Source organism: Theropithecus gelada, chromosome 10 (genome assembly GCF_003255815.1).
Source record: "Theropithecus gelada isolate Dixy chromosome 10, Tgel_1.0, whole genome shotgun sequence".
NCBI classification, from domain to species: Eukaryota; Metazoa; Chordata; class Mammalia; order Primates; family Cercopithecidae; genus Theropithecus; species Theropithecus gelada.
Genome location: NC_037678.1, coordinates 76222246 through 76244848, shown reverse-complemented (window position 1 = coordinate 76244848; position 22603 = coordinate 76222246). Strand labels below are relative to the sequence as shown.

The 22603-nt window shown below is 45.2% G+C and overlaps 1 protein-coding gene across 3 annotated transcripts in view; it reads left to right on the top strand.

Moving 5' to 3' along the window:
* Positions 1-22603, top strand: part of SLC23A2 (solute carrier family 23 member 2) — a 152451-nt gene that overhangs the window by 109618 nt on the left and 20230 nt on the right. For 2 of the 3 annotated variants that reach the window (XM_025399479.1, XM_025399480.1), the window contains exons 7-11: positions 7939-8027; positions 9024-9094; positions 10021-10202; positions 19537-19657; positions 20146-20302. In XM_025399479.1, the coding sequence (XP_025255264.1) occupies positions 7939-8027; positions 9024-9094; positions 10021-10202; positions 19537-19657; positions 20146-20302 (620 nt within the window). The remainder of the gene's footprint in view (positions 1-7938; positions 8028-9023; positions 9095-10020; positions 10203-19536; positions 19658-20145; positions 20303-22603) is intronic. The other variant, XM_025399481.1, reaches the window with a different exon arrangement.

Genomic DNA, 22603 nt, shown 5'->3' with positions numbered 1-22603 from the left:
TCTCCAGCAAAATGAAGGATAGGATGTCCCTCTCAGAGGACCCCCTCCTGGCCACTCTCAGGCCTGCTGTAGGCACACAGCACATTCATGTGCTGAGATACGGTAGGGTTTGGCCAAGAGAGTCATTGTAGCTGGTTTAGGAACCTGGCCTCTAACCAGATTGCCCTAAGGAGAGAGAGTTCCTCTGTCTTCCATCCTGTCGGGTTCCTGGGGCCTGTAATGGAACCTTGTCCATGATATGTGCTCACTAAGTACAAGGGGTGGCTCCAGGAGACTTTAAGGTCTTAAATCTGGGGGCTTCAAACTCATGATTGTTTATGAAACTTAGAAGCACGGAGGGATGCAGTGATTAGATTGGGGCAGGGGAGACCCCGCTTCTTTTTCTGTATATGTATGTTGGGGTACAAGTGTAATTTTTTTTTTTTTTATTTTTGAGCCACTTGAAAGTAAAGTTGCAGGCTGGGCAAGACGGTTCAGGGCTGTAATCCCAGCACTTTGGGAGTTTGAGGCGGGAGGATTGCTGGAGCCCAGGAGTTTGAGACCAGCCTGGTGGACAACATAGTGAGACTTTGTCTCTACAAATAATAAAAATAATTAGCTGGGTGTGATGGCGTGCACCTGTGGTCCCAGCTACTCAAGAGCCTGAGGTGGGAGGGTCACTTGAGCCCAGGAGATGAGGCTTCACTGAGCCACGATCAAGCCATTGCATTCCAGCCTGGGAGACAGAGCGAGATCCTGTCTAAAAAAAAAAAAAAAGAAGTAAAGTTGCAGACAGCATGATGGCTCACCCCTACATACTCTCCTAGCAATGAGGGTGTCTCTTGTGTATCGCAGGAGACCATTTGTCACGCCTAACAACATTAACAATCATTCTGTTTCATCATCTCATATGCAGTTCGTATTTAACTTCCCAGTTGTTCGTAAAATACCTTTCCCAGTTATTCCCTCTCTAAACTAGTCACCTTCCTGTGGTGCCTTGGTTTGTTGTGTCTCTTTGCTGTCTCCACCTTTTTCCTCCCCACATCATCATCTTTTTTAAAAGATTCCAGACCTGGTGTCTCGTGAGTGTCTGATTTTTGTCTTGATTGTGTCCCTGTCACATTGTTTGATTTGTCCCACAATCCCTTTCATTTGTTGTCAACCAGAAGATGGGGCTGGAGGCATGATTGATTTAGGGTAAACATTGTTGCCAAAATTACTGTGTAGGTGATCTCAAATCCTTTGTATTCTGTCATGTCAAGCAGGCAGGCACATAATGGCACATTATAGGGTTTTGTGCCCAAATAAAAAATTTTTACCATTCATTTAACTAAAAAAGAATTTAAAATTGTACATTAATATGGGAGACCGGACTGGGTGCGGTGGCTCATGCCTGTAATCCCAGCACTTTGGGAGGCTGAGGCGGGTGGATCACCTGAGGTCGGGAGTTTGAGACCAGCCTGGCCAACATGGTGAAACTCCGTCTCTACTAAAAATACAGAAATTAGCTGGGCATGGTAGCGGGTGCCTATATCCCAGATACTCGGGAGGCTGAGGCAAGAACAATTGCTTGAACCCAAGAGACAGAGGTTGCAGTGAGCCGAGATAAGGTAGACCAGTGAGAATGCAGAGGCGATGACCTTGGCTGAGGGTCTCTGCCCTGTCTTCCCTGCCAGCTGTACTGAGTCCTTGGACGCAGAGGCAGCTGGGCTCCCTTTCCATCATTCAGTAGTCATGCAACTTTGGACAAACTCTCCCCAGATAAGTCTCTGCAAGCCCTGTTTCCTCAATGGTAAACTAACCATAAGATTGTTAGTGAGCGGAACACCATGGCTTATGCCTGCAATCCCAGCACTTTGGGAGGCCTAGGTGGGAGGATTATTTGAGCCCCGAAGTTCAAGACCAACCTGGGCAACATAAGGAGACCTTGTCTCTACAGAAACATAAAAAAATTTAGCCAGGTGTGGTGGTGCACACCTGTGGTCCCAGCTACTCGGGAGGCTGAGGTGGGAGGATTGCTTAAGCCCAGGAGGTCAAGGCTGCAGTGAACTGTAATTTGCACCACTACACTCCAGCCTGAGTGACAGAGCGATACCCTGTCTCAAAAGGAAGATTGTTAGCGAGCATCAAGTGAGATGATGCCTGGTACCTGTCCACACTCAGTGGCTGACTCTATTTATCTTAGTTTTCTCCACTGGGAGGGAAGGAGGCAGGTACTGTAGTGGGTGTGCAGCGAACAAGGGCTGGGCAGCCTCTTGGAGCAACGCAGACCTGATGAGTGCAGCAGGGCTTGGGGTTGGCCACACTGCCAGTGTCCCCGGCCAGGGTGGGCCCCACTGACCCTGGAATCTGTGTCAGAGGCCATCAGAAAACTGTAAGGGCATTTGATCCAGCCCCTCCTGAGGCTTGAGACCGTCTTGCCTCAGCCGAGCTTGTTCTCTAGGGCGGGTCTACTTGCTTTTGTCCCTGCAACTCTAGCTTTTCTGGGTGGTCTCCCTTCAGTTACTCCCCCCTTGCTCTGTTAGCTGGTATTTGTGATGTTTCAAGGGCCTAGGAGTCTGATTGAGTCCTCTTGTTACATGTAAGTTTAATGAATTTGGTTCTCTACAACCTTTCTTTTTCGACTGTCAGGTCCTTCTTGTCCCAAACACTTCCCCAGGCTCTGAATTGTTCATCCTTCTCCTCATGGCCTTCTGCTTCCACCACCTTCCCTCCTCTAACCCCCATTATTCCTTTTTAGGCAGGTGACTGCCCTGGCAAAAGCAGCTCTACACAGGAGTGAACAGTACTTATCACCAAATAAGGATGAAAGCTCTTTTCCTGTTTTAAATTTGGGGAGTTTTTTCAATATTTGGCATGACTCTGGTGTTTTAAGGAATATCTCGTCATCTCCTTGCCTCTGCTGCCCCCACCCCACTAAGTCCCACCCCCTGAAAACACTTGATAGACTGATAGAGTTTTTTAAAATGTCACCTCTATTGAGGGACAATAGATATGCAGTAGAATTCACCCTTAAGCTGTGCAGTTAGATGAGCTTATACCGATGTGTGCAATCACATCACCATCACCATGAATAGATAGGACAGTGCAGGCTACTTTCCAGCAGTTCAGCAGGTCAGTGGATGGATGGATGGATGGATGGATGGATGGATGGATGGATGGATAGGTACAGTAAATGATAGAACATGTCATCAATTAAGAAAAAGTTTTCTTTGACACACTGTGTCTTTCTTTTCTTTTTGAGATGGGGTCTCGCTCTGTTGCCCAGGCTGGAGTGCAGTGGCGTGATCTAGGCTCACTGCAACCTCCACCTTCCGTGTTTAAGCGATTCTTCTGCCTCAGCCTCCCAAGTGGCTGGGATATAGGTACCTGCCACCACGCCTGGCTGATTTTTGTGTTTTTAGTAGATATGGGGTTTCTCTATGTTGGCCAGTCTGGTCTCAAACTCCTGACCTCAGGTGATCCTCCTGCCTTGGCCTCCCAAAGTGCTGGGATTACAGGCATGAGCCACCATGCCTGGCCTTGCTTTTCTTTAAGAGTACTTTTTACACACACTCCTAGTGATAGATTCAATAATGAACCTATAGCTCGTCAAAGCCAAACCTGTTACATCTCTTAGGGATTATTTTTCAAAAAATTTTCCTGCAGTTTAGACTCTTGAGTGTTCCTTTGACAATGCAAAGTTTTGTACCAATTTTGGTGGTTGTCTTGTAGATTAAGAAGCCAGGCACAGAGTATATATGCTCTGCGTTGATGAATTTTGTTTTTGTTTTATTCAGTTTCATTAACAGTTTAGTTCTGGGCAGATACATTTTGTACCTTCATGGTGCTTCCCATAGGAACCATTGGCTTTTAAGCTTTATCTGATGGCACCATAGGAGGACTGCAAGCTGCCTGGCGACTGGAGGCTTATCTGGGTGAATCATGAAAACCCGTGCATATTTCATCCCCAGCTCTGAGCGCTTTTAATCTAATCACCACTCTTCCAAATTTGCAGTCAAAATCAACTTGCCAGAAAGACTTAACCTCTTATTTTTAGTTTAATAGAATTCCTTTCTGAGAATATTTGTAAATAGCCCCTTCATTTCATTAAGTATTCATTGGTGCTGGGGATACATGGTGGGTCAAGACGGTGGGTGAAGCCAATCCACTTCCTACTATCGGGATGCCTACCTCAAAGTTGAGGTGGGCAGGACAGCTCATGGGAAGTGCACCAGCACAGACGGCAGCAGCCCGAGGAAGGGAGCAGATAGAGGCTGGGCGCATGTGGAGATCTGGTTCAGGCTGGCTCGTCATTCGAGCGGATGCCAAAGGGAATTAAAAAGCAAAGACGACACACAGAGCCATGCCACAGCCTGTTGGGATATCCTCGGTGGCTTGGTTCCTTCAAGACTGAGAATAGCTTCAGGGTTAAGGTCACCTCTCCCAGTTCTCCTACAGTGGTCCTTTCAGAGCAGGTCCTTCACTCGTTTTCCTCTTGCTGCAGGAAGAACACAGGGCATCTGTCATTTGGTCCCCACTGACCTTATGAGCTCCCTGTGCTTTCGCCCAAGTGGAGAATCTGCAGTCCTCTGAGGGTTCCTGGGTCCGTCCTGTGGCTCTTGTTTTGCACCTCCCCTCTTCTGCCCGGAATACCTGAAACCCTCACACACATGGCGAAGCACTTCTCGTGCTTTAAGACTCGCTCAAGCGACTGCACCTGCAGAGTCCCACGGCATTTCACACCATCACATCACTGTCCCTCATATGTGACCGTGGTTAGTGTCTTCACGCAGCAGAAACAGAAGGGCTCAGGAAGTGTTTTCCGTCATCGTATCTGCTTATAATTGTGCTAGTGTGAAGCAGATACCCAAGAATCGTTTATAAAGTGACAAAATGGTAAATCCCTTTACCTGGCACAGGGGTTGTCAGTCTCAGCCACCCCTAGAAGGCATTGTTGAAAATGCAGATTTGGTGCCACCCACCCCTGAATCTGGCTAACCAGGACAAGACGCAGAAATCTCCACATTTAACCAGCACTCCCAGAGAACCCTGAAGCAGCTTCCTGGTAACTTGGGAGGTGACTTGCAAAAATCTTGACAAAAAGCCCTAAGTTGTAGGGGAACACATTACAGATTCAAAGGAGATCCTGGAATATTTACTGGAGGAGGTGATATTTTCTCTGTGCCTTAAATGACAAATGAAAACTGAACTCGTATGAAGGAGCTGATGAGAGATACCAGGCTGGGAGTGGGGTTTAGGTTACCTGGGCACCAAGCTGGACATGGCGGGGCTCTGGCAGGGTTTTGAATAATGTAAGGACTGTCGGGGAGTTGCTTAGGTTCTCTTGCTGTCCTGAGGCTGGAGCCTGACATGGGATCTCATCATGTCACAATTGCTGGTCTGCTCAGGATTTTGTTTTTTAAACTAATGTCTAGTGGCCACTATTAACTGTGAGAATTTCCAGCTGCAGAAACCCACTGCCTCTTCACATATTTAAGATATATTTTCCCTGTAGACAGGTCAGAAAAACTTCTTTTGTAGAAGGCCAACAGTAAATAGCCTAGGCCTTACGTGCCTCTGTTAATGTGCTGAGCTCCACCGTGACCGCGTGAAAGTGGCCGTTGACCATGAGTAAATAAATGGCTGTCCTCTATTCTAGTACAGCTTTACTTACAAAACAGGTAGCACCCCAGATTTGGCCCACTAGCTGGTTTGGCAGCCCCTGGTGTAAAGAAAAGCACAGTTTAATGTATTTCCTTTCCAGTCTTTAGTACAAAATAAAAGAGCAGGCAGTCTTCTTGGCCTGGGGAGACCCACCTGGGTGCCTGAGGTTTACGTGGTCATAGGGGCCGTACTCTGGGTGCAGAGAGAAGAGCTGAGAATTGACCAGCTTCACACTGGGCAAGCACCTAAAAAAGTCACTGTTATCGCCTTCAGTCGTTTTCTTGGAAAATTGGCTTTGTTAATTGTGATCTAGGGAAGCTCTCGTTTGTTTAACGTGTTCATATGCTCTTGTTGCAACTTTCCCCGAGAATATTTCAGTCAAGGCAGTGACAGAGCCCACACTTAGTGCTGGCGTCTTAACAGCTTGTGTCAGGCGATGTTGCCTGGCTAGATATGAACACGTAATGCTGGCATGAGCAGCCCTTTCTAGATTGTCTCGGGAGACTTTTTCTATCGTCATCTATTTCAGGGGAGCCCAGGGTCCCAGCAGCTCGCAAATGAGCGAGTGTCTTTGCAGCAGCGCTCTCGGGACCTTTAGTCCTAGTTAAGCCATCAAATGCCCACCCCGAAAGGTGGCCAGGTCAGATGCCAAGGTCAGGTTCAGGCTGAGGTCTGACTGAAGAGTGGAAGCCAGATCCAGTCTTTCCTTTTGCCATTTCCAGTGAATCACCAATGCAGTGTGATGTGTGATGGCCACATTCCTAAGGATAAAATCTCTAAACGCAGTTCACCATTTGTATTCCACTGCCCTAGGATGCATTGGTTGAAGTCGGAAACCATAGTAAACCAAATGGCATTTGGACCATTCCATACAGCATCCATCCCTAATTATATGTTGTCCTTTCAGTACAGTCCTGAAAATTTGTGCTTATGGAATACTTAGAAGTCAGTGTTTTCCCTTTGACATACATTCCCACTTCAGGTGTCCTTCACTTCTGCTATCCTCTGGGCCCCTCTGGCAGGTAATTATAACTGGATGGTTATTGAAGGGCATGCCTATGGGAGTGGCCATCAGCAATGCATCCGGTTTGTGTGGTGTAGCCTGCCTCTGTGCCTTAAAGCCAGCACCCTGCATACTCTGGATTGATGTCATTGCATGATTAAACAGCCAGGAGAGCATCTGTAACAAGGACGTCTTGACCTCCCTGGCTCAGAATGGTGTGTGCTGGGCTCTGGACTTGCAGCGAGACTGCTTGTTCTTTAGCCAGAGCCAGTTGGATTTCTCAGTCCAGTTCCTGTTTCACTGTGGGTAGGACTTGCTGCCAGACTGCTCAAAGGGAAGGATGCTGGGTCCCTGTGTCACTGGCAAGGCCACTGACTAGGCTCCCTGGGGCCTTTCAGGATTTGGATGTGTGAGAGTTCCCAGCCCTGCAAACAGGAAGAGCCAGTTTAATATTTTACCCTCAAAATTATATTTAAGATAGTGATTAAGTTCTGATGCTAACCCATAAAGCCACTTTAATGTGACTTAGCTGAAATGCTGTACATTTTCATTAAAAAATGGTAGTCTTTTTGAATAGCTTAAGTGTTCGTGAAGTCAATGTGAAATATCTAAAATATAATCAAATCATGTCATTTGAGGATCTCTGCATTTAGTTTGAGGATGTGGGCAGCAAATTTAATGGAGATTCTGCAAGTTTTCTGGGCCCTTTAAAATATGTTTGAATACCTTTAAGTATTTTTATGATTAAGCAGAATATTTATTATGTCTGCTATCACGTTGTAACTTACAGCTCTGTAGATCTAGATCACTATTATGATTTATCTGTAATCGGTGATTAGGGCAATTTTTGATTCACAAAATGAAACAACGGAGGGAAATTTTTTCCTATGATAACCAATAATAATTTTAAAGGGAGGAGGAGGGAGGTAAAAAAGCAGAAATACACTGATGTTTAAAAAGGAGTTTATAAGCTCAGCAGGGAAGAGGGAACCTCAAATGCCCGCAGTCCCCCACCTGCAAGAGGAAAGGTGGTGATGGCAGGGGCCGGTGTTGGGGTATTGGCACTGACCACGGGGCCCACCCTGGAGCTGCCTGGGTGGGAGGAGAGTGGCAATGGGGAGGATGAAGAAGCCACTGGCTGTGGCTGCATGGCACAGGAGACCTTTGCAGACTGGGGCTTTTTCTTCTAGGTGTGCCTGCATTTACTCATGTGCTGTATGTCTATGGAAAAGACTGTTAAGCTGTCAAATAGTGAACTACCTCGGTAGTTCCCGATGCCGTGATCATGGTTTTGGTCTCGTTTCTTTTAGGTTACCCCTGTTTCAGGCCAGTGCTTTTGCATTTTTGGCCCCTGCTCGAGCCATCCTGTCTTTAGATAAATGGAAATGTAACACCACAGGTAATTGCAGTTATTTCCACATATGTCATTGGGGTCCCTTAATGCAGGTGTAAAGGGAGGCCTGGACATGCTGCCCTCAGCAGCGCTAAATCCTTTCTGGAATTAGGGACAAAGCACACAAACCCACAAACAGCTTAGAATGCTCCATCTGTGGACCGTGTCTGTCTCTCTCTTTTCTATCCACTTGTTCATCCCTAACCCTAGAGCAAGAAAGGATCAGAATTGACCTCATTTCTCTGTTAATGAAATTGACAAATATGGGAACGGAATAGAAAAATATTTGTGCTATTTTTCTGCCTCTCTCTTTCAGTGGATTTTATGACCCACCAGTAATCACTCTCTTTGCTGCGTCAGCATCCCTTCTCTGAAACGTCTTTGCTTTTAAGGATCTGGCTACTGTGGTTTGCTGCAAATGACTTTCATTCCCCTTCCTTAGTGATTGCAAAGATCCTTAAGGAACCCGATAAGGTCAGGAAAAGATAGGGAATTTGAGAAAATCAGAGTCAGACCTGTACTCTCAAAAATACAATTACATTTTGACTTTCTAGGAGCAAAGTTTTCCAGCCTTCATTTCCTTCCTTGCTCCTAGGAGTTACTTTGTGACCACTGATTTGATCTGGGAACTGGAAAAGGCCCTCTGTTTTATCTAAGTTTTTCAAACCTCAGTCCAGCAGCCTTGCTGTCGGGCATTTCAGTGAGCTGTGTGCAAAGGTTGGTTTTTTTTGTGTGAGGCTGGTGCTAGTAACGTGTATCACCACTTCAGTTAGCTTTTGACAATTTGGGGAGCTCTCAGTCGATGAATTCATTTGGTTAAATTAGCATTTGAGGATCCACCTTTCAGTAAGATAAGCTGTACTGTTAGAGGTTGAATTTTAGGGATGGGGATTGACACAGATACAGTAAAAACAGGCAGAAAATTCTTCTTAAAAGGTAAAATGAGTGTGTCATGTGAGACATCAGTGTCACTCCAAGAAAAACTTTGTTTTTGTTTTCAAGATGTTTCAGTTGCCAATGGAACGGCAGAGCTGTTGCACACGGAACACATCTGGTATCCCCGGATCCGAGAGGTAAAAGACAAGCGTTGTCTGCCTTTGGCTTCTTCGTGTTTCTTCTCAGCTTCAATATTGGTTGACCCAGGAAATAGCAGTTACTTTTACTGAGCCCTTCTTTTCTTTTTCAATTACTGATACGTTTATTTCTCTCGTTAAAGTAAATGTAGTTAAGCAACACTCTAGAATAAAGCATATGGAAATGCTTTGGGCACCCAGAAGGAATGGTTTCCTCCCTCCTGCACACCCACAGACCTGTCCACTCACACCCACCAGCACAACTAGCTGAGGTTGGTAGCTCCCTGGACAGAGCTACAGAGGCTCATCATCGACAGATAGAATTGTTCACCCTGGCCTCAGCGTCTGCCTGTGTTCATTGAAAGAGCTAAAGATATTTGTCTGCCAAAATGCAATTGAACAGAAGCAGACATGAAGTACGGCTGACAGTGTATTAATGTTTTCCAAAACCTGTGAGATAATTCGCCATCAGTTCAGAATGAGCACAGATGTGGCCATGCTGCACACTAAAAACATCCCTTTAGAATTTCTGTCAACAACACTGTCTTGTTGATGTCCTGGGGGCTCACTCTTTAAAGCTGAGAGTCTTTATGCTGCAGTGTTCCTCTAAGGCTGGTCTTTAAATGTTGTGTTTCTTAAATGGGAATTACAAATTTTTGCCTGCATCATTTAGCAGTGGAAAAGGCATGTGGGCCATGTGTCCAGGACCCATTTCTGTAATACACCTGCCTCAGGAATGCAGGCCCCAGTTAGCACCCACTGAAGTTTCTTGTCAGGTCCTGGGGGATTTTCCAGCTGTCTCTCCCAAGTTAGATGATGTAATAACTTACTGCCTTGCAGAATTATCAGTTGTGGTTGTAGGTGACATTCTGAGCGTGCAGTGTACAAGCAGCTGACTCTCATGTCTGTGCCATCTCTTGTTGCAGATCCAGGGGGCCATCATCATGTCCTCACTGATAGAAGTAGTCATCGGCCTCCTAGGCCTGCCTGGGGCTCTGCTGAAGTACATCGGTCCCTTGACCATTACACCCACGGTGGCCCTCATTGGCCTCTCTGGTTTCCAGGCAGCGGGGGAGAGAGCCGGGAAGCACTGGGGCATTGCCATGCTGTAAGTGGAAACATCTCTCCTCGTCCCACCACTGCAGGGCAGCCTTTAGGAACATTCACGTAGACTTCAGGAGATAGTGTTTTCCAATAGTAAGAATGGTCTGACAGTTTCAACTTTATTTGCTTCAAGCTAGGGAATAGTCAAAGGGTTTTTGACCCAGAGTTTGGGAAGTGACATACAGTTGAGGTATTACAGAGACAGACTTAGCAGACGTATGAATAGTGTGGGTTGTAAGGTTTTAAGCTTTGGTAATGGGGTAAGGTGTTGGCACCATTTGTTTTTGACTTTTGAGGTCTTGCCAAGTCTCATGTGCATGGTGACATACTGAGAAGCCTTTTTTTTTTTTTTTTGAGACCGAGTCTTCCTCTGTCACCCAAACTGGAGTGCAATGGCACAATCTCGGCTCACTGCAACCTCCACCTCCCGGGTTCAAGCGATTCTTCTGTCTCGCCCTCCTGAGTAGCTGAGACTACAGGCACATGCCACAACACCCGGCTGATTTTTTTTTTTTTTTTTTAAGTAGAGACGAGGTTTCACCATGTTAGCCAGGATGTTCTCGATCTCCTGACCTCGTGATCTGCCCGCCTTGGCCTCCCAAAGTGCTGGGATTACAGGCGTGAGCCACCACTCCCGGCCGAGAAGCCAAATTTTTATATCATGAGACTCAAAAATATTCAGAGTGGCAGGAGTCTGGAGTATTTCCAGAGAAGTTGCGGGAAAGGTCTGTTGGCATTGATGATGTGGCTCTTCTCCCCACGCCACACTGAGCTCTGCACTCCTGACGGGTGGGTGGTTGGGGGAGGGACATGGTTTCTGCTGGGGTCCTGCTAGTCAGTGCCTGTCCTTTTGTATAGAATGTCACATCCATTAAAGATGTCCCTTGCCCTTTAAGTAAAGTTAACATTTTGTGTTAATGAAGTCACAGGGGAGTTTGATAATATTACTGATGATTAGAGCCACAGAACTCTTTGTAACACAGAGCCCACATTCTCTGTGTGTCTGCAGAGCATGTTTAAGAATTGATTATGTGTGGGTATATGGTTCCATTACTCTGGAATTGAACCAGCCAGTAAAATTCCTAAAACAAAATAAGTCATCACATAAGAGGATTTTTCATTTGTTTTGTGAAATATTCTGCAGTTATTTAATAACAGGTGGTATTTATTGATCTTTCACTACGCATCAGTCCTTTATATAACACTTGTGTATAGTATCAGATAAGGTACATCCTAGTGTTATCCCATTTAATAGCAGAGGACACTGAGCACCACAATGTAATGTTATTGGCCCAGAGTCATACGGTGAGTTAAGTGGCCAACGTGGGTTTCAAAACCCAAGTGTTGGAAATGGGGCCTGAACCCATCCTACTCAATCCTGTTCTGTGTATTAGAACATGATGTACAAATAAAAGTGAACCATAGCAGAATTGTTTTCTACACTTTACAATTAAGGTGTGTGAAAATACCAAGTTTTTTTCTTTAAACAAGGTTTGAAGGAGGCACATCTCACACCTGAGCATGAATACCCATCATCATGCTTTCCCAAAACTGTTCCTTTTTTGAGATGCAGTCTTGCTCCAGTGCCCAGGCTGGAGTGCAATGGCGTGATCTTGGCTCACTGCAATCTCTGCCTCCCAAGTTTAAACAATTCTCCTGCCTCAGCCTCCCAAGTAGCTGGGATTACAAGCACCCACTACCACGCCCAGCTAGTTTTTGTATTTTTAGTAGACACAGGGTTTCACCATGTTGGCCAGGCTGGTCTCAAACTCCTGACCTCAAGCGATCTGCCCACCTGGGCCTCCCAAAGTGCTGGTATTACAGGCATGAGCCACTGTGCCCGGCCCAAAATTGTTCTTAATATTCTCATTTCTCCAAAGGTTGGTCAAAACATTCTTCACACCAGCAGAGGTGGGAAGATGGCATGTAAGAATATTCTTTCAGCAATATGTAATTAATGCCAAATCGGATAAATAGTAGGTATAGTACAGTAAAATTTGAAACCAATAACAAAAGGATGAACAAAACCCACAAAGCACTTAGCAGCTTAAAAAAAAAAAGTGTTAAAAATCACTCTCAGAGGGGAAATTGAAACTTTGCAGTTAATTACTGATAGTTTAGGAAATGATGGCAAGAACAGCACCAGTCACACTTAGTAGCCAGAGGTGTTCTCAAGAAAATTCACAACCTTTAAAGCAGATACAGCACATGAAGAATTTCACTAGTTAAGAAAACAGGACAAAAAAATGAACCTAGTAAAAGCAGGGGGAATGAATTAATAAAGATACAGAAAATGTGAAACAGATAGAAGTGGTAAATCTGAAAGCTGGTCTCTTGAGGGGGAAAAAAACCTGATGTAGACAAACTTCTGGCAAAGCTAAGCAGGATAAGAGGATGCCTGTGCACGTAGATCTGCCACAGATCCCGTCAGAGGGAGCTAAACTGTTACCTCCCCCCAAATTAAAACAAAAAGTAAGAAAATAGTGGTTTTCAGAAAAGCCTAAGTAACCAAAATTGACTCCTCCTCACTGTAAGTATGGGGGTGCCTCCAAACTTGATCCTGGCCCCTTCTCTCCATGCACTTCCCCCGAGGAGATCGCATTTCTTTGAAGGTGAATATTTCCGCGGAAACCTGTAGTTCAGACCTGTGAACTCCAGATTTACAGAGCCAGCCCTCAGCTTGTCCTCTCCACTTGCTGTTACACAAGACATCTTCAACTGTAAATGAAAAAAGCCCCAGACTTTTGACTCCTTTCCAACCCCCGAAACCAGTTTCTTCTGCCTTCCTCCTTTCGGTAAATGGCACAACCGTGCTCTCAGTTGCTTCAGCCAGAAATGTCTATCTGCTCTTGAGTCTTCCTTTCCCCTCATCCCTCACACAGCCCGTCCTGCCCTTCCTCCTCCAGAACAAGTTCTAAACCTGCTCTCTTTTCCAGGCCTTCACTGCCGCCACCCTCTGCGAGCCTCGCCCTCGGCCGTTGATTCCTCACTGTCCCCAACTTCTCCCTCATGTCTCCCAGGGGTCCTCCTCTGTCCCCTCCTTTTGAAACATCAGTTAGACACAAGCTAGAATTCTGGAAGCTTTGGGGTCTTCTTACTGTTCCAATGTGTGGAGCCTCACGTGCTGCCCTTGGTGGGTGTGTTTGCATCTCTTGGCCTGGATACCTGGAGCCCCTTTGCTCTGGGCACCCAGGCATGCAGAGGTGGGACATGATCTTGAATTATTTAGATGCCTTTCTCCACTCCACCCTTACTTGTCTCTTTCTGTAACCTCTTCTTGAAGCCTCCTGGACTCTTCCTCTTTCTTCTCCTGTTTTCTATCTCTTTGTCTTTTTTCTCTATTCGCGAGAATTATCTTTTGCTTTATCTCTTATTCCTTCTGCCAAGACTGTCATTTACGCTCTGGTGTTTTTTCAGTTTCTAAGAGCTCTTCTGTGGCCTTGGGCTGTCAGCTCTGTGAGGGCAGGGCCTATGTGCTGGGCGGGTCACCTTGGCACCCCCAGCACCTGCCCCTCCCGTGGCTGAGCTGGCGCTCAGTGAGCAGGTTGTGAGCTAATGAAGGAAGGCTCAGGAAGCCCCGTAAACCCATGACCACAAGAGCAACCAAGATAGTTGTTGAAGGATTCTGATTCCTAAAAGAAGCTCTGGGTCCAGATGGTTAGACAGTGAGTTCTTTCAGTCTTCAAGGAGGAGAGAATATATGCACCGTTTAAACTGTTCCAGAGCTCTGTGAAAGGAGGGAAACTCCCCAGCCAATCTTAGCAGCAAATTCTGACTGAACTAATACAAAAGGAGAGCCATGGACCATCGTTTTCTTTCCTGGGGTTGTGTTAAAAACAAACAGATCCTGAGTCGATGGATGTATTGCGGCACATTCTAAGCAACGAGCCCTGAGTTCAAATGTCTTCAGGTAGCATGCTCAAGTTCCGCATCATTCTCTACTGTAAGGCTCCTTCCAATCTTTAAAAATGCAAATGTGCAAAAGACTCTATTCACCTTCAGAAAAGGGCCTTAGTGTCCAGCCCTGTCCACCCTTCATTTGTTTTTTAAATGCCAACATCTATAAGCATATCTTGGTAGACTATTCCTTAGAGCATGTTTGGGAAGATGCTGCTATGGATAACACAATGAAAGAACAAGGCATAATGTGTCATTTCAAGAATTCACAGATGGTCAAATATTAAAGTGTGTTGAAATCGATCATGGCTGCATGGTAGGTTTTATTTTATTTTTTTTAATTTTGAGACAGGGCCTCACTTCATCACCCAGGCTGGAGTGCAGTGTCACGATCTCAGCTCACTGCGGCCTCTGACTCCTGAGTTCAGGCGATTCTTATTCGTCAGCCTCCCAAGAGTACCTGGGACTACAGGGTAGATTTTATTAATAAGCTCTTATTGATAAAAACTATGGTAATAGTCCCCTCCCCTAAATTTTATTTGTAAAATTCAACCTACGTCCTTGCTGCAAACTTAGCAATGTGAGAACAGAAGGAATTTTTTTTTTTTGAGATAGCGTTTCACTCTTGTTGCCCAGGCTGGAGTGCAATAGGGCAATCTCGGCTTACCGCAACCTCCACTTCCTAGGTTCCAGCAATGCTCCTGCCTCAGCCTCCCAAGTCGCTGGGATTACAGACATCTGCCACCACTCCCACCTAATTTTTTGTCTTTTTAGTAGAGATGGGGTTTCACCATGTTGGCCAGGCTGGTCTCAAACTCCTGACCTCAGGTGATTCACCCACCTCAGCCTCCCAAAGTGCTGGATTACAGGTGTGAGCCACCACACCCGGCTGTATAGAAGGATCTTTATGCATAAGATAAAAATGCCTCATACTTGAATGATGAAATATTCAAATCAGGAAATTAAATAAGCTTGTTTATTATCACTGGTATCATTTAAAGTTATTCTAGATGTGCTAGTCAATGTATAAAACAAGAAAGTAAAATAATGTGGATCCATACCAAAAAGATCAGAGAGGAGAGGGGATGGTGACTTGCCTGTAGAGGAATTAAATACATTCCACAGCTTCATAAATAATATGGTGGTCCTGGGACAGGGATAGACATCGGTAGAGCAGAGTAAGAAGAACAGAATCAAAGAAAAATAAGTATTTAGTATAGATGACGGCCATATTTGAAACCAGTAGGGAATGGACAAATTGTGTAGGAAAAACTATTTTTGGGAAAAAGTTAGACTTCTAATTTATATCAAATTATATTTCAGTTGAACTAAAGACTTAAATATATAAAATAACCATAAAAGTGCTAGAAGAAAACCTAAATAAGTATTTAATCCTAAGGGAGGAAAGATCTTTCTTAAAGCAGATACTGAAAAGAGAGAGAAAGAAAGATTTTACTACTGACACATTTAAAACATCAAAAAGCACTGAATTAAAAACAAATCTGGTATGGTGGCTCACACTTGTAATCCCAGCGCTTTGGGAGGCTGAGGTGGGCAGATCACTTGAGCTCAGGAGTTCTCAACCAGCCTCGCCAACATGGTGAAACTCCGTCTCTACTAAAAATACAAAATGAGCCAGGTGTAGTGGCAGGCACCTATAATCTCAGCTACTCCGGAAGCTGAGGCACATGAATCACTTGAATCCAGGAGGTGAAGGTTGCAGTGAGCTGAGATTGTGCCACTGCACTCCAGCCTGGGCGACAGAATGAGACTCTGTCTCAAAAAAAAAGCTGGGAAAATACTCATAAAAATGTCACAAGAAAGGCTAACATCCCTAACTTGTAAAGAGTTCTACTGGTTAAAAGTGAGAGAGGCTGGGTGCAGTGGCTCCAGCGTGTAATCCCAGCACTTTGGGAGGCCGAGACGGGCGGATCACGAGGTCAGGAGATTGAGACCATCCTGGCTAACACGGTGAAACTCCATCTCAACTAAAAAAAACAAAAAACTAGCCGGGGGATGTGGCGGGCGCCTGTAGACCCAGCTACTCAGGAGGCTGAGGCAGGAGAATGGCATGAACCCGGGAGGCAGAGCGTGCAGTGAGCTGAGATCCGGCCACTGCACTCCAGCCTGGGTGACAGAGCGAGACTGTCTCAAAAAAAAAAAAAAAAAAAAAGTGAGGGAATCCCAGTGGAGTAATGGATGAGGAGTGTGATAGGAGTAGCCATTTAGCAAAAAAGGAACTACACCTAGCTCATTAATGTGTGAAAAAGGTTTATGCTCCCAATTTATTAAAATGTGTATTACCTACATGATTCTGTTGGAATTGAGAGTGAATGAGTGGTACAAACTAAGTCACTCCAATACAGATGGGGTTTAGAGACAGAGTCTCAGGGGAGGTTAGTGCGGCCGGTCAGTGACTGCTGTTTCTGGCACAGTGTGTATGTCCTTGGTAGGACCTGCATTTTAAAACTTTTTTTAAAAATTGACTTTTCTTATGGAAAATTTCAAACCTATCCAGAAGTGAAGACATTAGTTTAATGAACCGCCATCTGTCAATCCCAGGCACTTCAAAACAGTATACTTTTATCTATAGCCCACTGTTTTTCATCCCCCTCCAATTCAGTTACATTCTAGGTATTTGAAATTTAACAGTGATTGAGCACAGAAATCTAAAGTAAAATAGTCACCTCCTACTCTATGTCTCAAAAAAATCTCATGATTGTTAACTAGCAAAAAAGTTTGTTTTTATCCTTACATATTTTTTTATTTTTATGCAAATAAGCACAAACTAGCATATATACAGCTTCAACATAATTTTATTTGCTTTTACCCCAGTAATTTGTTGGGTTTACTTCTCCTAGACAGCATGTTTACACTGATCTCTTTCTTTCTAAATCTGCACAGTGCTTAATATAGTCTATAATTTATTCAACCATTTCTCAATTGATGCTCATGCATGTAGCTTAAATTTTTGCTGCTACAAAAAAAATTGTTGAAATATATACCTCAATGTGTAAAGACTGAGTATTAGAAGCAATGATGATACAGGTTTTCAATTAAAGCTGTTTGTGTTGCTTCCGATGTCATACAGTGTGGGAATTGTTAAACAAGCTGTGGTATGTCCATAAAACAGAATACTAAAGCAGTCACTAAGGTGCTAATGCAAATCTCTGTCTGATGAGGTGGAAAAGCAAATAGTCGTGAGGCAGGTCAGGAAGCTGCATAAAACTTGATGCCAGTTTGGCTCAGATAATAACCTGTTCATATCTGGGGACAAGGAAGATGACAATGTGTCTTCCTCCAGCACCTAGCAAATATCCAGGGAATGAAGGCCATTCAGAACAGATAGACCACAATATTATGTGGTTTTATCACTCAAGGGGGATTATGGATGATCTTCAGGGTTTTGTTGTTTTTTTTTTCTGCTTACCTGTCTTTTAAATTTTTTCTACAATGTAGTGTGCATTACTTGCATAACATTTTAAAGTAAAAGTTAGCAAAGGTAAACATGAGGTGAAAAGCACCCAGTGGAGTAGACAGCAGCCCATCCTGAGAGCTGAGGCTGAAACGCTTCATCCCTTTGCTCAGTTAAGATGTGTGGACATGGGCAGGTCTGCATCTCGAAGCCGCTGCCTCTGTCACAGGGTGCCCACCCCCAGGTGTATTTGAGACTAAAAATAAACTCGAAGTAGACAGGTTTTAGAGCTGAAAGAAATAGTCATGTTCATCCGCTGCCTAATCTGCTTTCTAAATTTGAGTTGCTGATTTGGGCCTGAGATCTGAGTGTCCCTCCTCAAATTCTGTGTGGTCTCAGTCCCCTCTTAAATGTGCAGGTGTGTTGCCTGAAATAATGATGACGAAAATAGCAGACTTGGGGCATCTTCAGATCTCCTAATATTCACTCTGAAACAAATAGGTAGCATTTTTTTTTCCTAACATGAAAATTATATGTAGGTCTAAGTTTAAAATATTCCAGTTTTAGTATCCCTTGTTACCATATTGTTTTGTGTTAAACTTCACTATCCCGGAGGAATTGAAATCACGTGGGCACTGTGTGCGTTTTCAACCTTGAACTGGTACTGGCGGAGACCCCCGATGGATCACCAGTTCACTGAAGTGCCTGAGTAGGCGGAGAGACCCGTGAAGCAACACACGCCTGTTCTCCAGCCGGGGTGCCATCCACACCTCATTAGGAATGTGACAGTGGAGTCACACTTGACCGGCTGTCGATGGAGCTAATGATGCCACCTCAGCAGTTGGAACTGTGCCCAGGAACAATTAAGCTTAGCTTTGACTGAGAACCTACTCTTCCTGCCAGCTCTACCTCAGGTCTTAAGTGAAGGAGCGAGACCACGTGGAGGCTTAGACGCATTGTTGGGCACCAGTTTTGTTTTGGTGATGAGTAAATCCACCTGGGGAATGGGAAGTGGCCCCAAATCTGCCAGCTCCATGGGACACCAGACCGATGTCACGGACTGGTGTGTCAGGAAGTGCCGTGGTCCTGCTGTGGAGGAGTCGGCGCCTGTCGCTGCCTCCCGTAGCACTTAGTGCAGTTCAGTCAGGACCGTGAGGCTCAAGGAGAGGGACTTCTCGCAGCCCAGCCTCCCTGCCCTGTGACCAGGGTGCCAAAAGGAAAGAGTTCAGTTCAAGCCACAGAGCTAGATTCCTGGCCCCCCAATGCTGCAACCCTAGCTGTGTGGTCTTGACCTCTGGCTTTGTCTCTGTGAAAAGGAGACGATCATAGAAGCCACCCCATAAGGTTGAGATGATGCACAGAAAGACATTAGTGTAGTGTCTGGCACACAAAAGCCTCTCAGGAATGTTATTAATACTGAATTCTACTGTGTCTAGTTTCCTTAAACAGTGAAGCTTCACTTTTTGCTCTTTTAAAAGTAATTTATGCGTGCTGTAAGTAAATTGGAAAATACAGAAAAGTGGGAAAACTAGTTGCAAATCATGTAACTACTCAAAGCGAATTCCTGGGAGAATTTTGGATCATGTCCTTCTTACCTGTTTGTGTGTACATGCAGTAGTTTCTTGGTTTGCTTTGTAGTTAATTCGTAGTTCGAATCTTACAGTTTATGTTGTATCTGGCATCCTTTCCCCTTCCATAGTGTAAGCTTTTCCCATCAATGTATACATTCTTTGGGTTCTCTTACTCTAGTTAGGAAAAGCTGTCCTAAGGCATTTACCTCAGAATTTCATTTCAGTATCAAGAAATGCTAGGCAAGTTAGTTGTAACATCTTCCCCCAAAGTAGTGTTTCAAAAAGATGTACATTCCAATAGATGTACTGTTTCTCCAATAGTAGTTCAGAGGACTAGCAGCTTTCTAGGTAAATGAATTGAACACTATGTCAGTTTTGCCATAGAAGCTTCGAGTGTTATTTTACAACAGAGACATAACAGCCTTTGACCTACCTTGTTTTCTTTCTCTCCTCAGGACAATATTCCTAGTATTACTGTTTTCTCAATATGCCAGAAATGTTAAATTTCCTCTCCCGATTTATAAATCCAAGAAAGGATGGACTGCATACAAGTTACAGCTGTTCAAAATGTTCCCCGTGAGTAGCTGGCTTCTTCCCCCGCTGATATTTTTGCCTTTGGATAATACGTAAGATGATTAAGGGAAGGGAGGGTTTTAAGCAGGCCCCCCTTGGGGGATCATGTCTGTGCAGTGATATCAGGGTACTAATGACCACTCAAATCATCATAGACTTAAAGGTTCTGATTGTGAAATGAGAGCACATCCTTTTAGCAGTGCCACAGGAAGGGGACACTGTCCTTGGGACTGAGTGAGATTCGACTCCACGTGGCCTCTGCAGGCACGATGTCCATTCTTGTTTTACTAGCCAGACTTTGGAAGGGGTAAGATAAATTCACCTGAATGAAACTGCTCTCTCAGTGAGATTCCATTCAAGGAAGAATACGTCTGCAGAGTGCTGACTGTGGTGGGCTCTGGGGTGTGATGTTCAGACCGCGGGAAGGGGTGTTTTTTGCCAACACCTGTGAGCCCTCCTGGCCTGACAGAGCTTCCCCTTGACCACTCCAGATCATCCTGGCCATCCTGGTATCCTGGCTGCTCTGCTTCATCTTCACGGTGACAGACGTCTTCCCTCCCGACAGCACGAAGTATGGCTTCTACGCTCGCACGGATGCCAGGCAGGGCGTGCTGCTGGTAGCCCCGTGGTTTAAGGTTCCGTACCCATGTAAGTATTCTGATGGCCAGAGGGGTCAGGAGCCCAGGAGGGCCCAACCGAGAGGGGTTGGAAGTTGGCAGAACAGCCTTCTTTGTCCCAGAATGTGTCCTGAGGGTCTTGCCATTCTGGTCAGGAGAGGATTAGACAGCAAGTAAGGGAGGCCCTGTCCCCAGAGAGCAGAAGCCAACACACAGAGACTGACTGGCTCCCTTCTCAGATTAGCTAGCTGTCTCTTTTGGATCTGCTAGGATGAAATCCGGGACAAGGTGTCTCTTGCCAGGTTGAGGCTCTGGTGGCCAGGATTTGAGGGCAGCTGTTTAGATAGGCAAGTATAGAGCTGCTTGGTCCCAGAGCTGCCAAAGTGGAAAGACGTGAGTGGGAACAGCCTGGGGATTAGCAAGCAACCTGCTCAAGCACGATGGAATTTATATAATCTCTTAATGGGCAGCCATAATCTTTTAAATTTGGCCACAGCTGTAGAGGTAAGTTGATAGTCACTAGTGGCCAAAAGCTGCATCTTAATTTGAGTGTTGTGTAACTCTTGGGGGTGTGAATGCATTCCCTAGCTGGGGTGTCACCTGGACTGGTAGCTAGCCCCGTCTAGGTGATCCCAGTGGTTGTTACCCACTTGGTTCCATTGTGAAGACTCTAGTCCCAGCGTTTGGGTTTTTATTAGAATTGGGGCCTGAGCTTAGTCAGGTTCAGCCCACTTCTTTCCCTGTTTAACCATCTTACTTTCATTTTTTATAATGGCAAGGAGAAAAAGAGAGAAGCCAAGAATTTTAAGGTTGGGTTAAAGAGGACTGCTCTGAGCATGTTGAATGATGAGTGTTGGCTGTTCTTTTTGTTCTTAATACACTTAGGAAAGCTTTAAAAAGTTTCGTCTTTCAGGCGGGACACGGTGGCTCATGCCTGTAACACCAGCACTTTGGGAGGCCGAGGCGGGAGGATCACCTGAGGTCAGGAGTTCAAGACCAGCCTGGCCAACATGGTGAAACCCCATCTCTACAAAAATCAGCCAGGCATGATGGCGGGTGCCCGTAATTCCAGCTACTTGGGAGGCTGAGGCGGGAGAATCGCTTGAATCTGGGAGGTGGAGGTTGTAGTGAGTCGAGATCGCACCACTGCACTTCAGCCTGGGAGATAGAGCAAGACTGTCTCAAAAAAAAAAAAAAAAAATTTATCTTTCTAAAATAACTTTCTCATCAGATGGTATGGTTTAAGTATGCACTTATACAGACCTGTTCTTTCTCCAAGAAAGAATGTGCATGGTTCATAAACATACCTATAGTCTGAGATAAAATGAAATTACAATTAGTTGATGAGGCAGTCAGGGCAAGGAGTGGGGGGAGGCGGGGGTGGAGGGTAGGTAGAAGCACCCACAACACTTACACGGTGGTCTTCTGCTTGTGTGGGCGACTCCCAAGGTGGGTGCCAGTGGGAGCACAAGCTGGACTGTCCAGGAAAGGCAGCTGTACAGGTGCTGGGGCCAGAGGGAGTTCACTAGGACCCAAGGGGCCCTGCACAGGAAGGCAAAACTTAGAGCATCTGAGGTTGTGCTGGCCATGAGCGAGCACGTAGGGCTCCTGGCCTGCCGAGGGCTGGTGCGGTACCAGAGCTCCACTAGCTAGAAAGCCACACCTAGGGATATAGTCGTACTACTCTGTACATATGTAGTGCTCTCCAGTGCTTTGTCTCAATCCGGAGAGAGGCTTTCGAATACCTGAGCCGTACTTTTCAGTGTTTAGTACACTAGGCATAATCTGGACTCATCGTTAATGTAATATAGATACCTGGAGCAAAATGTCAACAGTGCTGAGGTTGAGAAGCCCTGCTGTCAAGTAACAAACTAAATGGAAGTTTCTTGGTAAAAGGAGATATGAAATAACAGATTCAAGAGAGAAGGCTGGAAGTCAACAGGGTCTTTAAGAAAAAAATATATATATAGATATAGATCCAAAGGAAAAAAGATCAAAATAAGAATCCCCCTCAAAATCAAGACACTAAACTGAAACCAGAATGCTACAACAATAACATAACAGTATAAAAGATAATTTAGAAAAAGCAAAATGTTGCTTGGTATCAAAGGCCTCTGAACAAGGAAAATCCATTCCAAATTAACCTGGAGCTGATATGTTGAGCAGGCCTCTTGCTGGTGGCATAGGGTGTGTCGAGCCCCGTCCATCAACCTGTGTACTTTGTACCCCTGACCAAGGGCCGCCTCTGCATCGCCTGGCTGCTCCCACAGAGTGAACCAGCCCGAGGCAGGAGCAGTTCTGCCCTTAACCACACTCCAGGCTTATTCTGCAC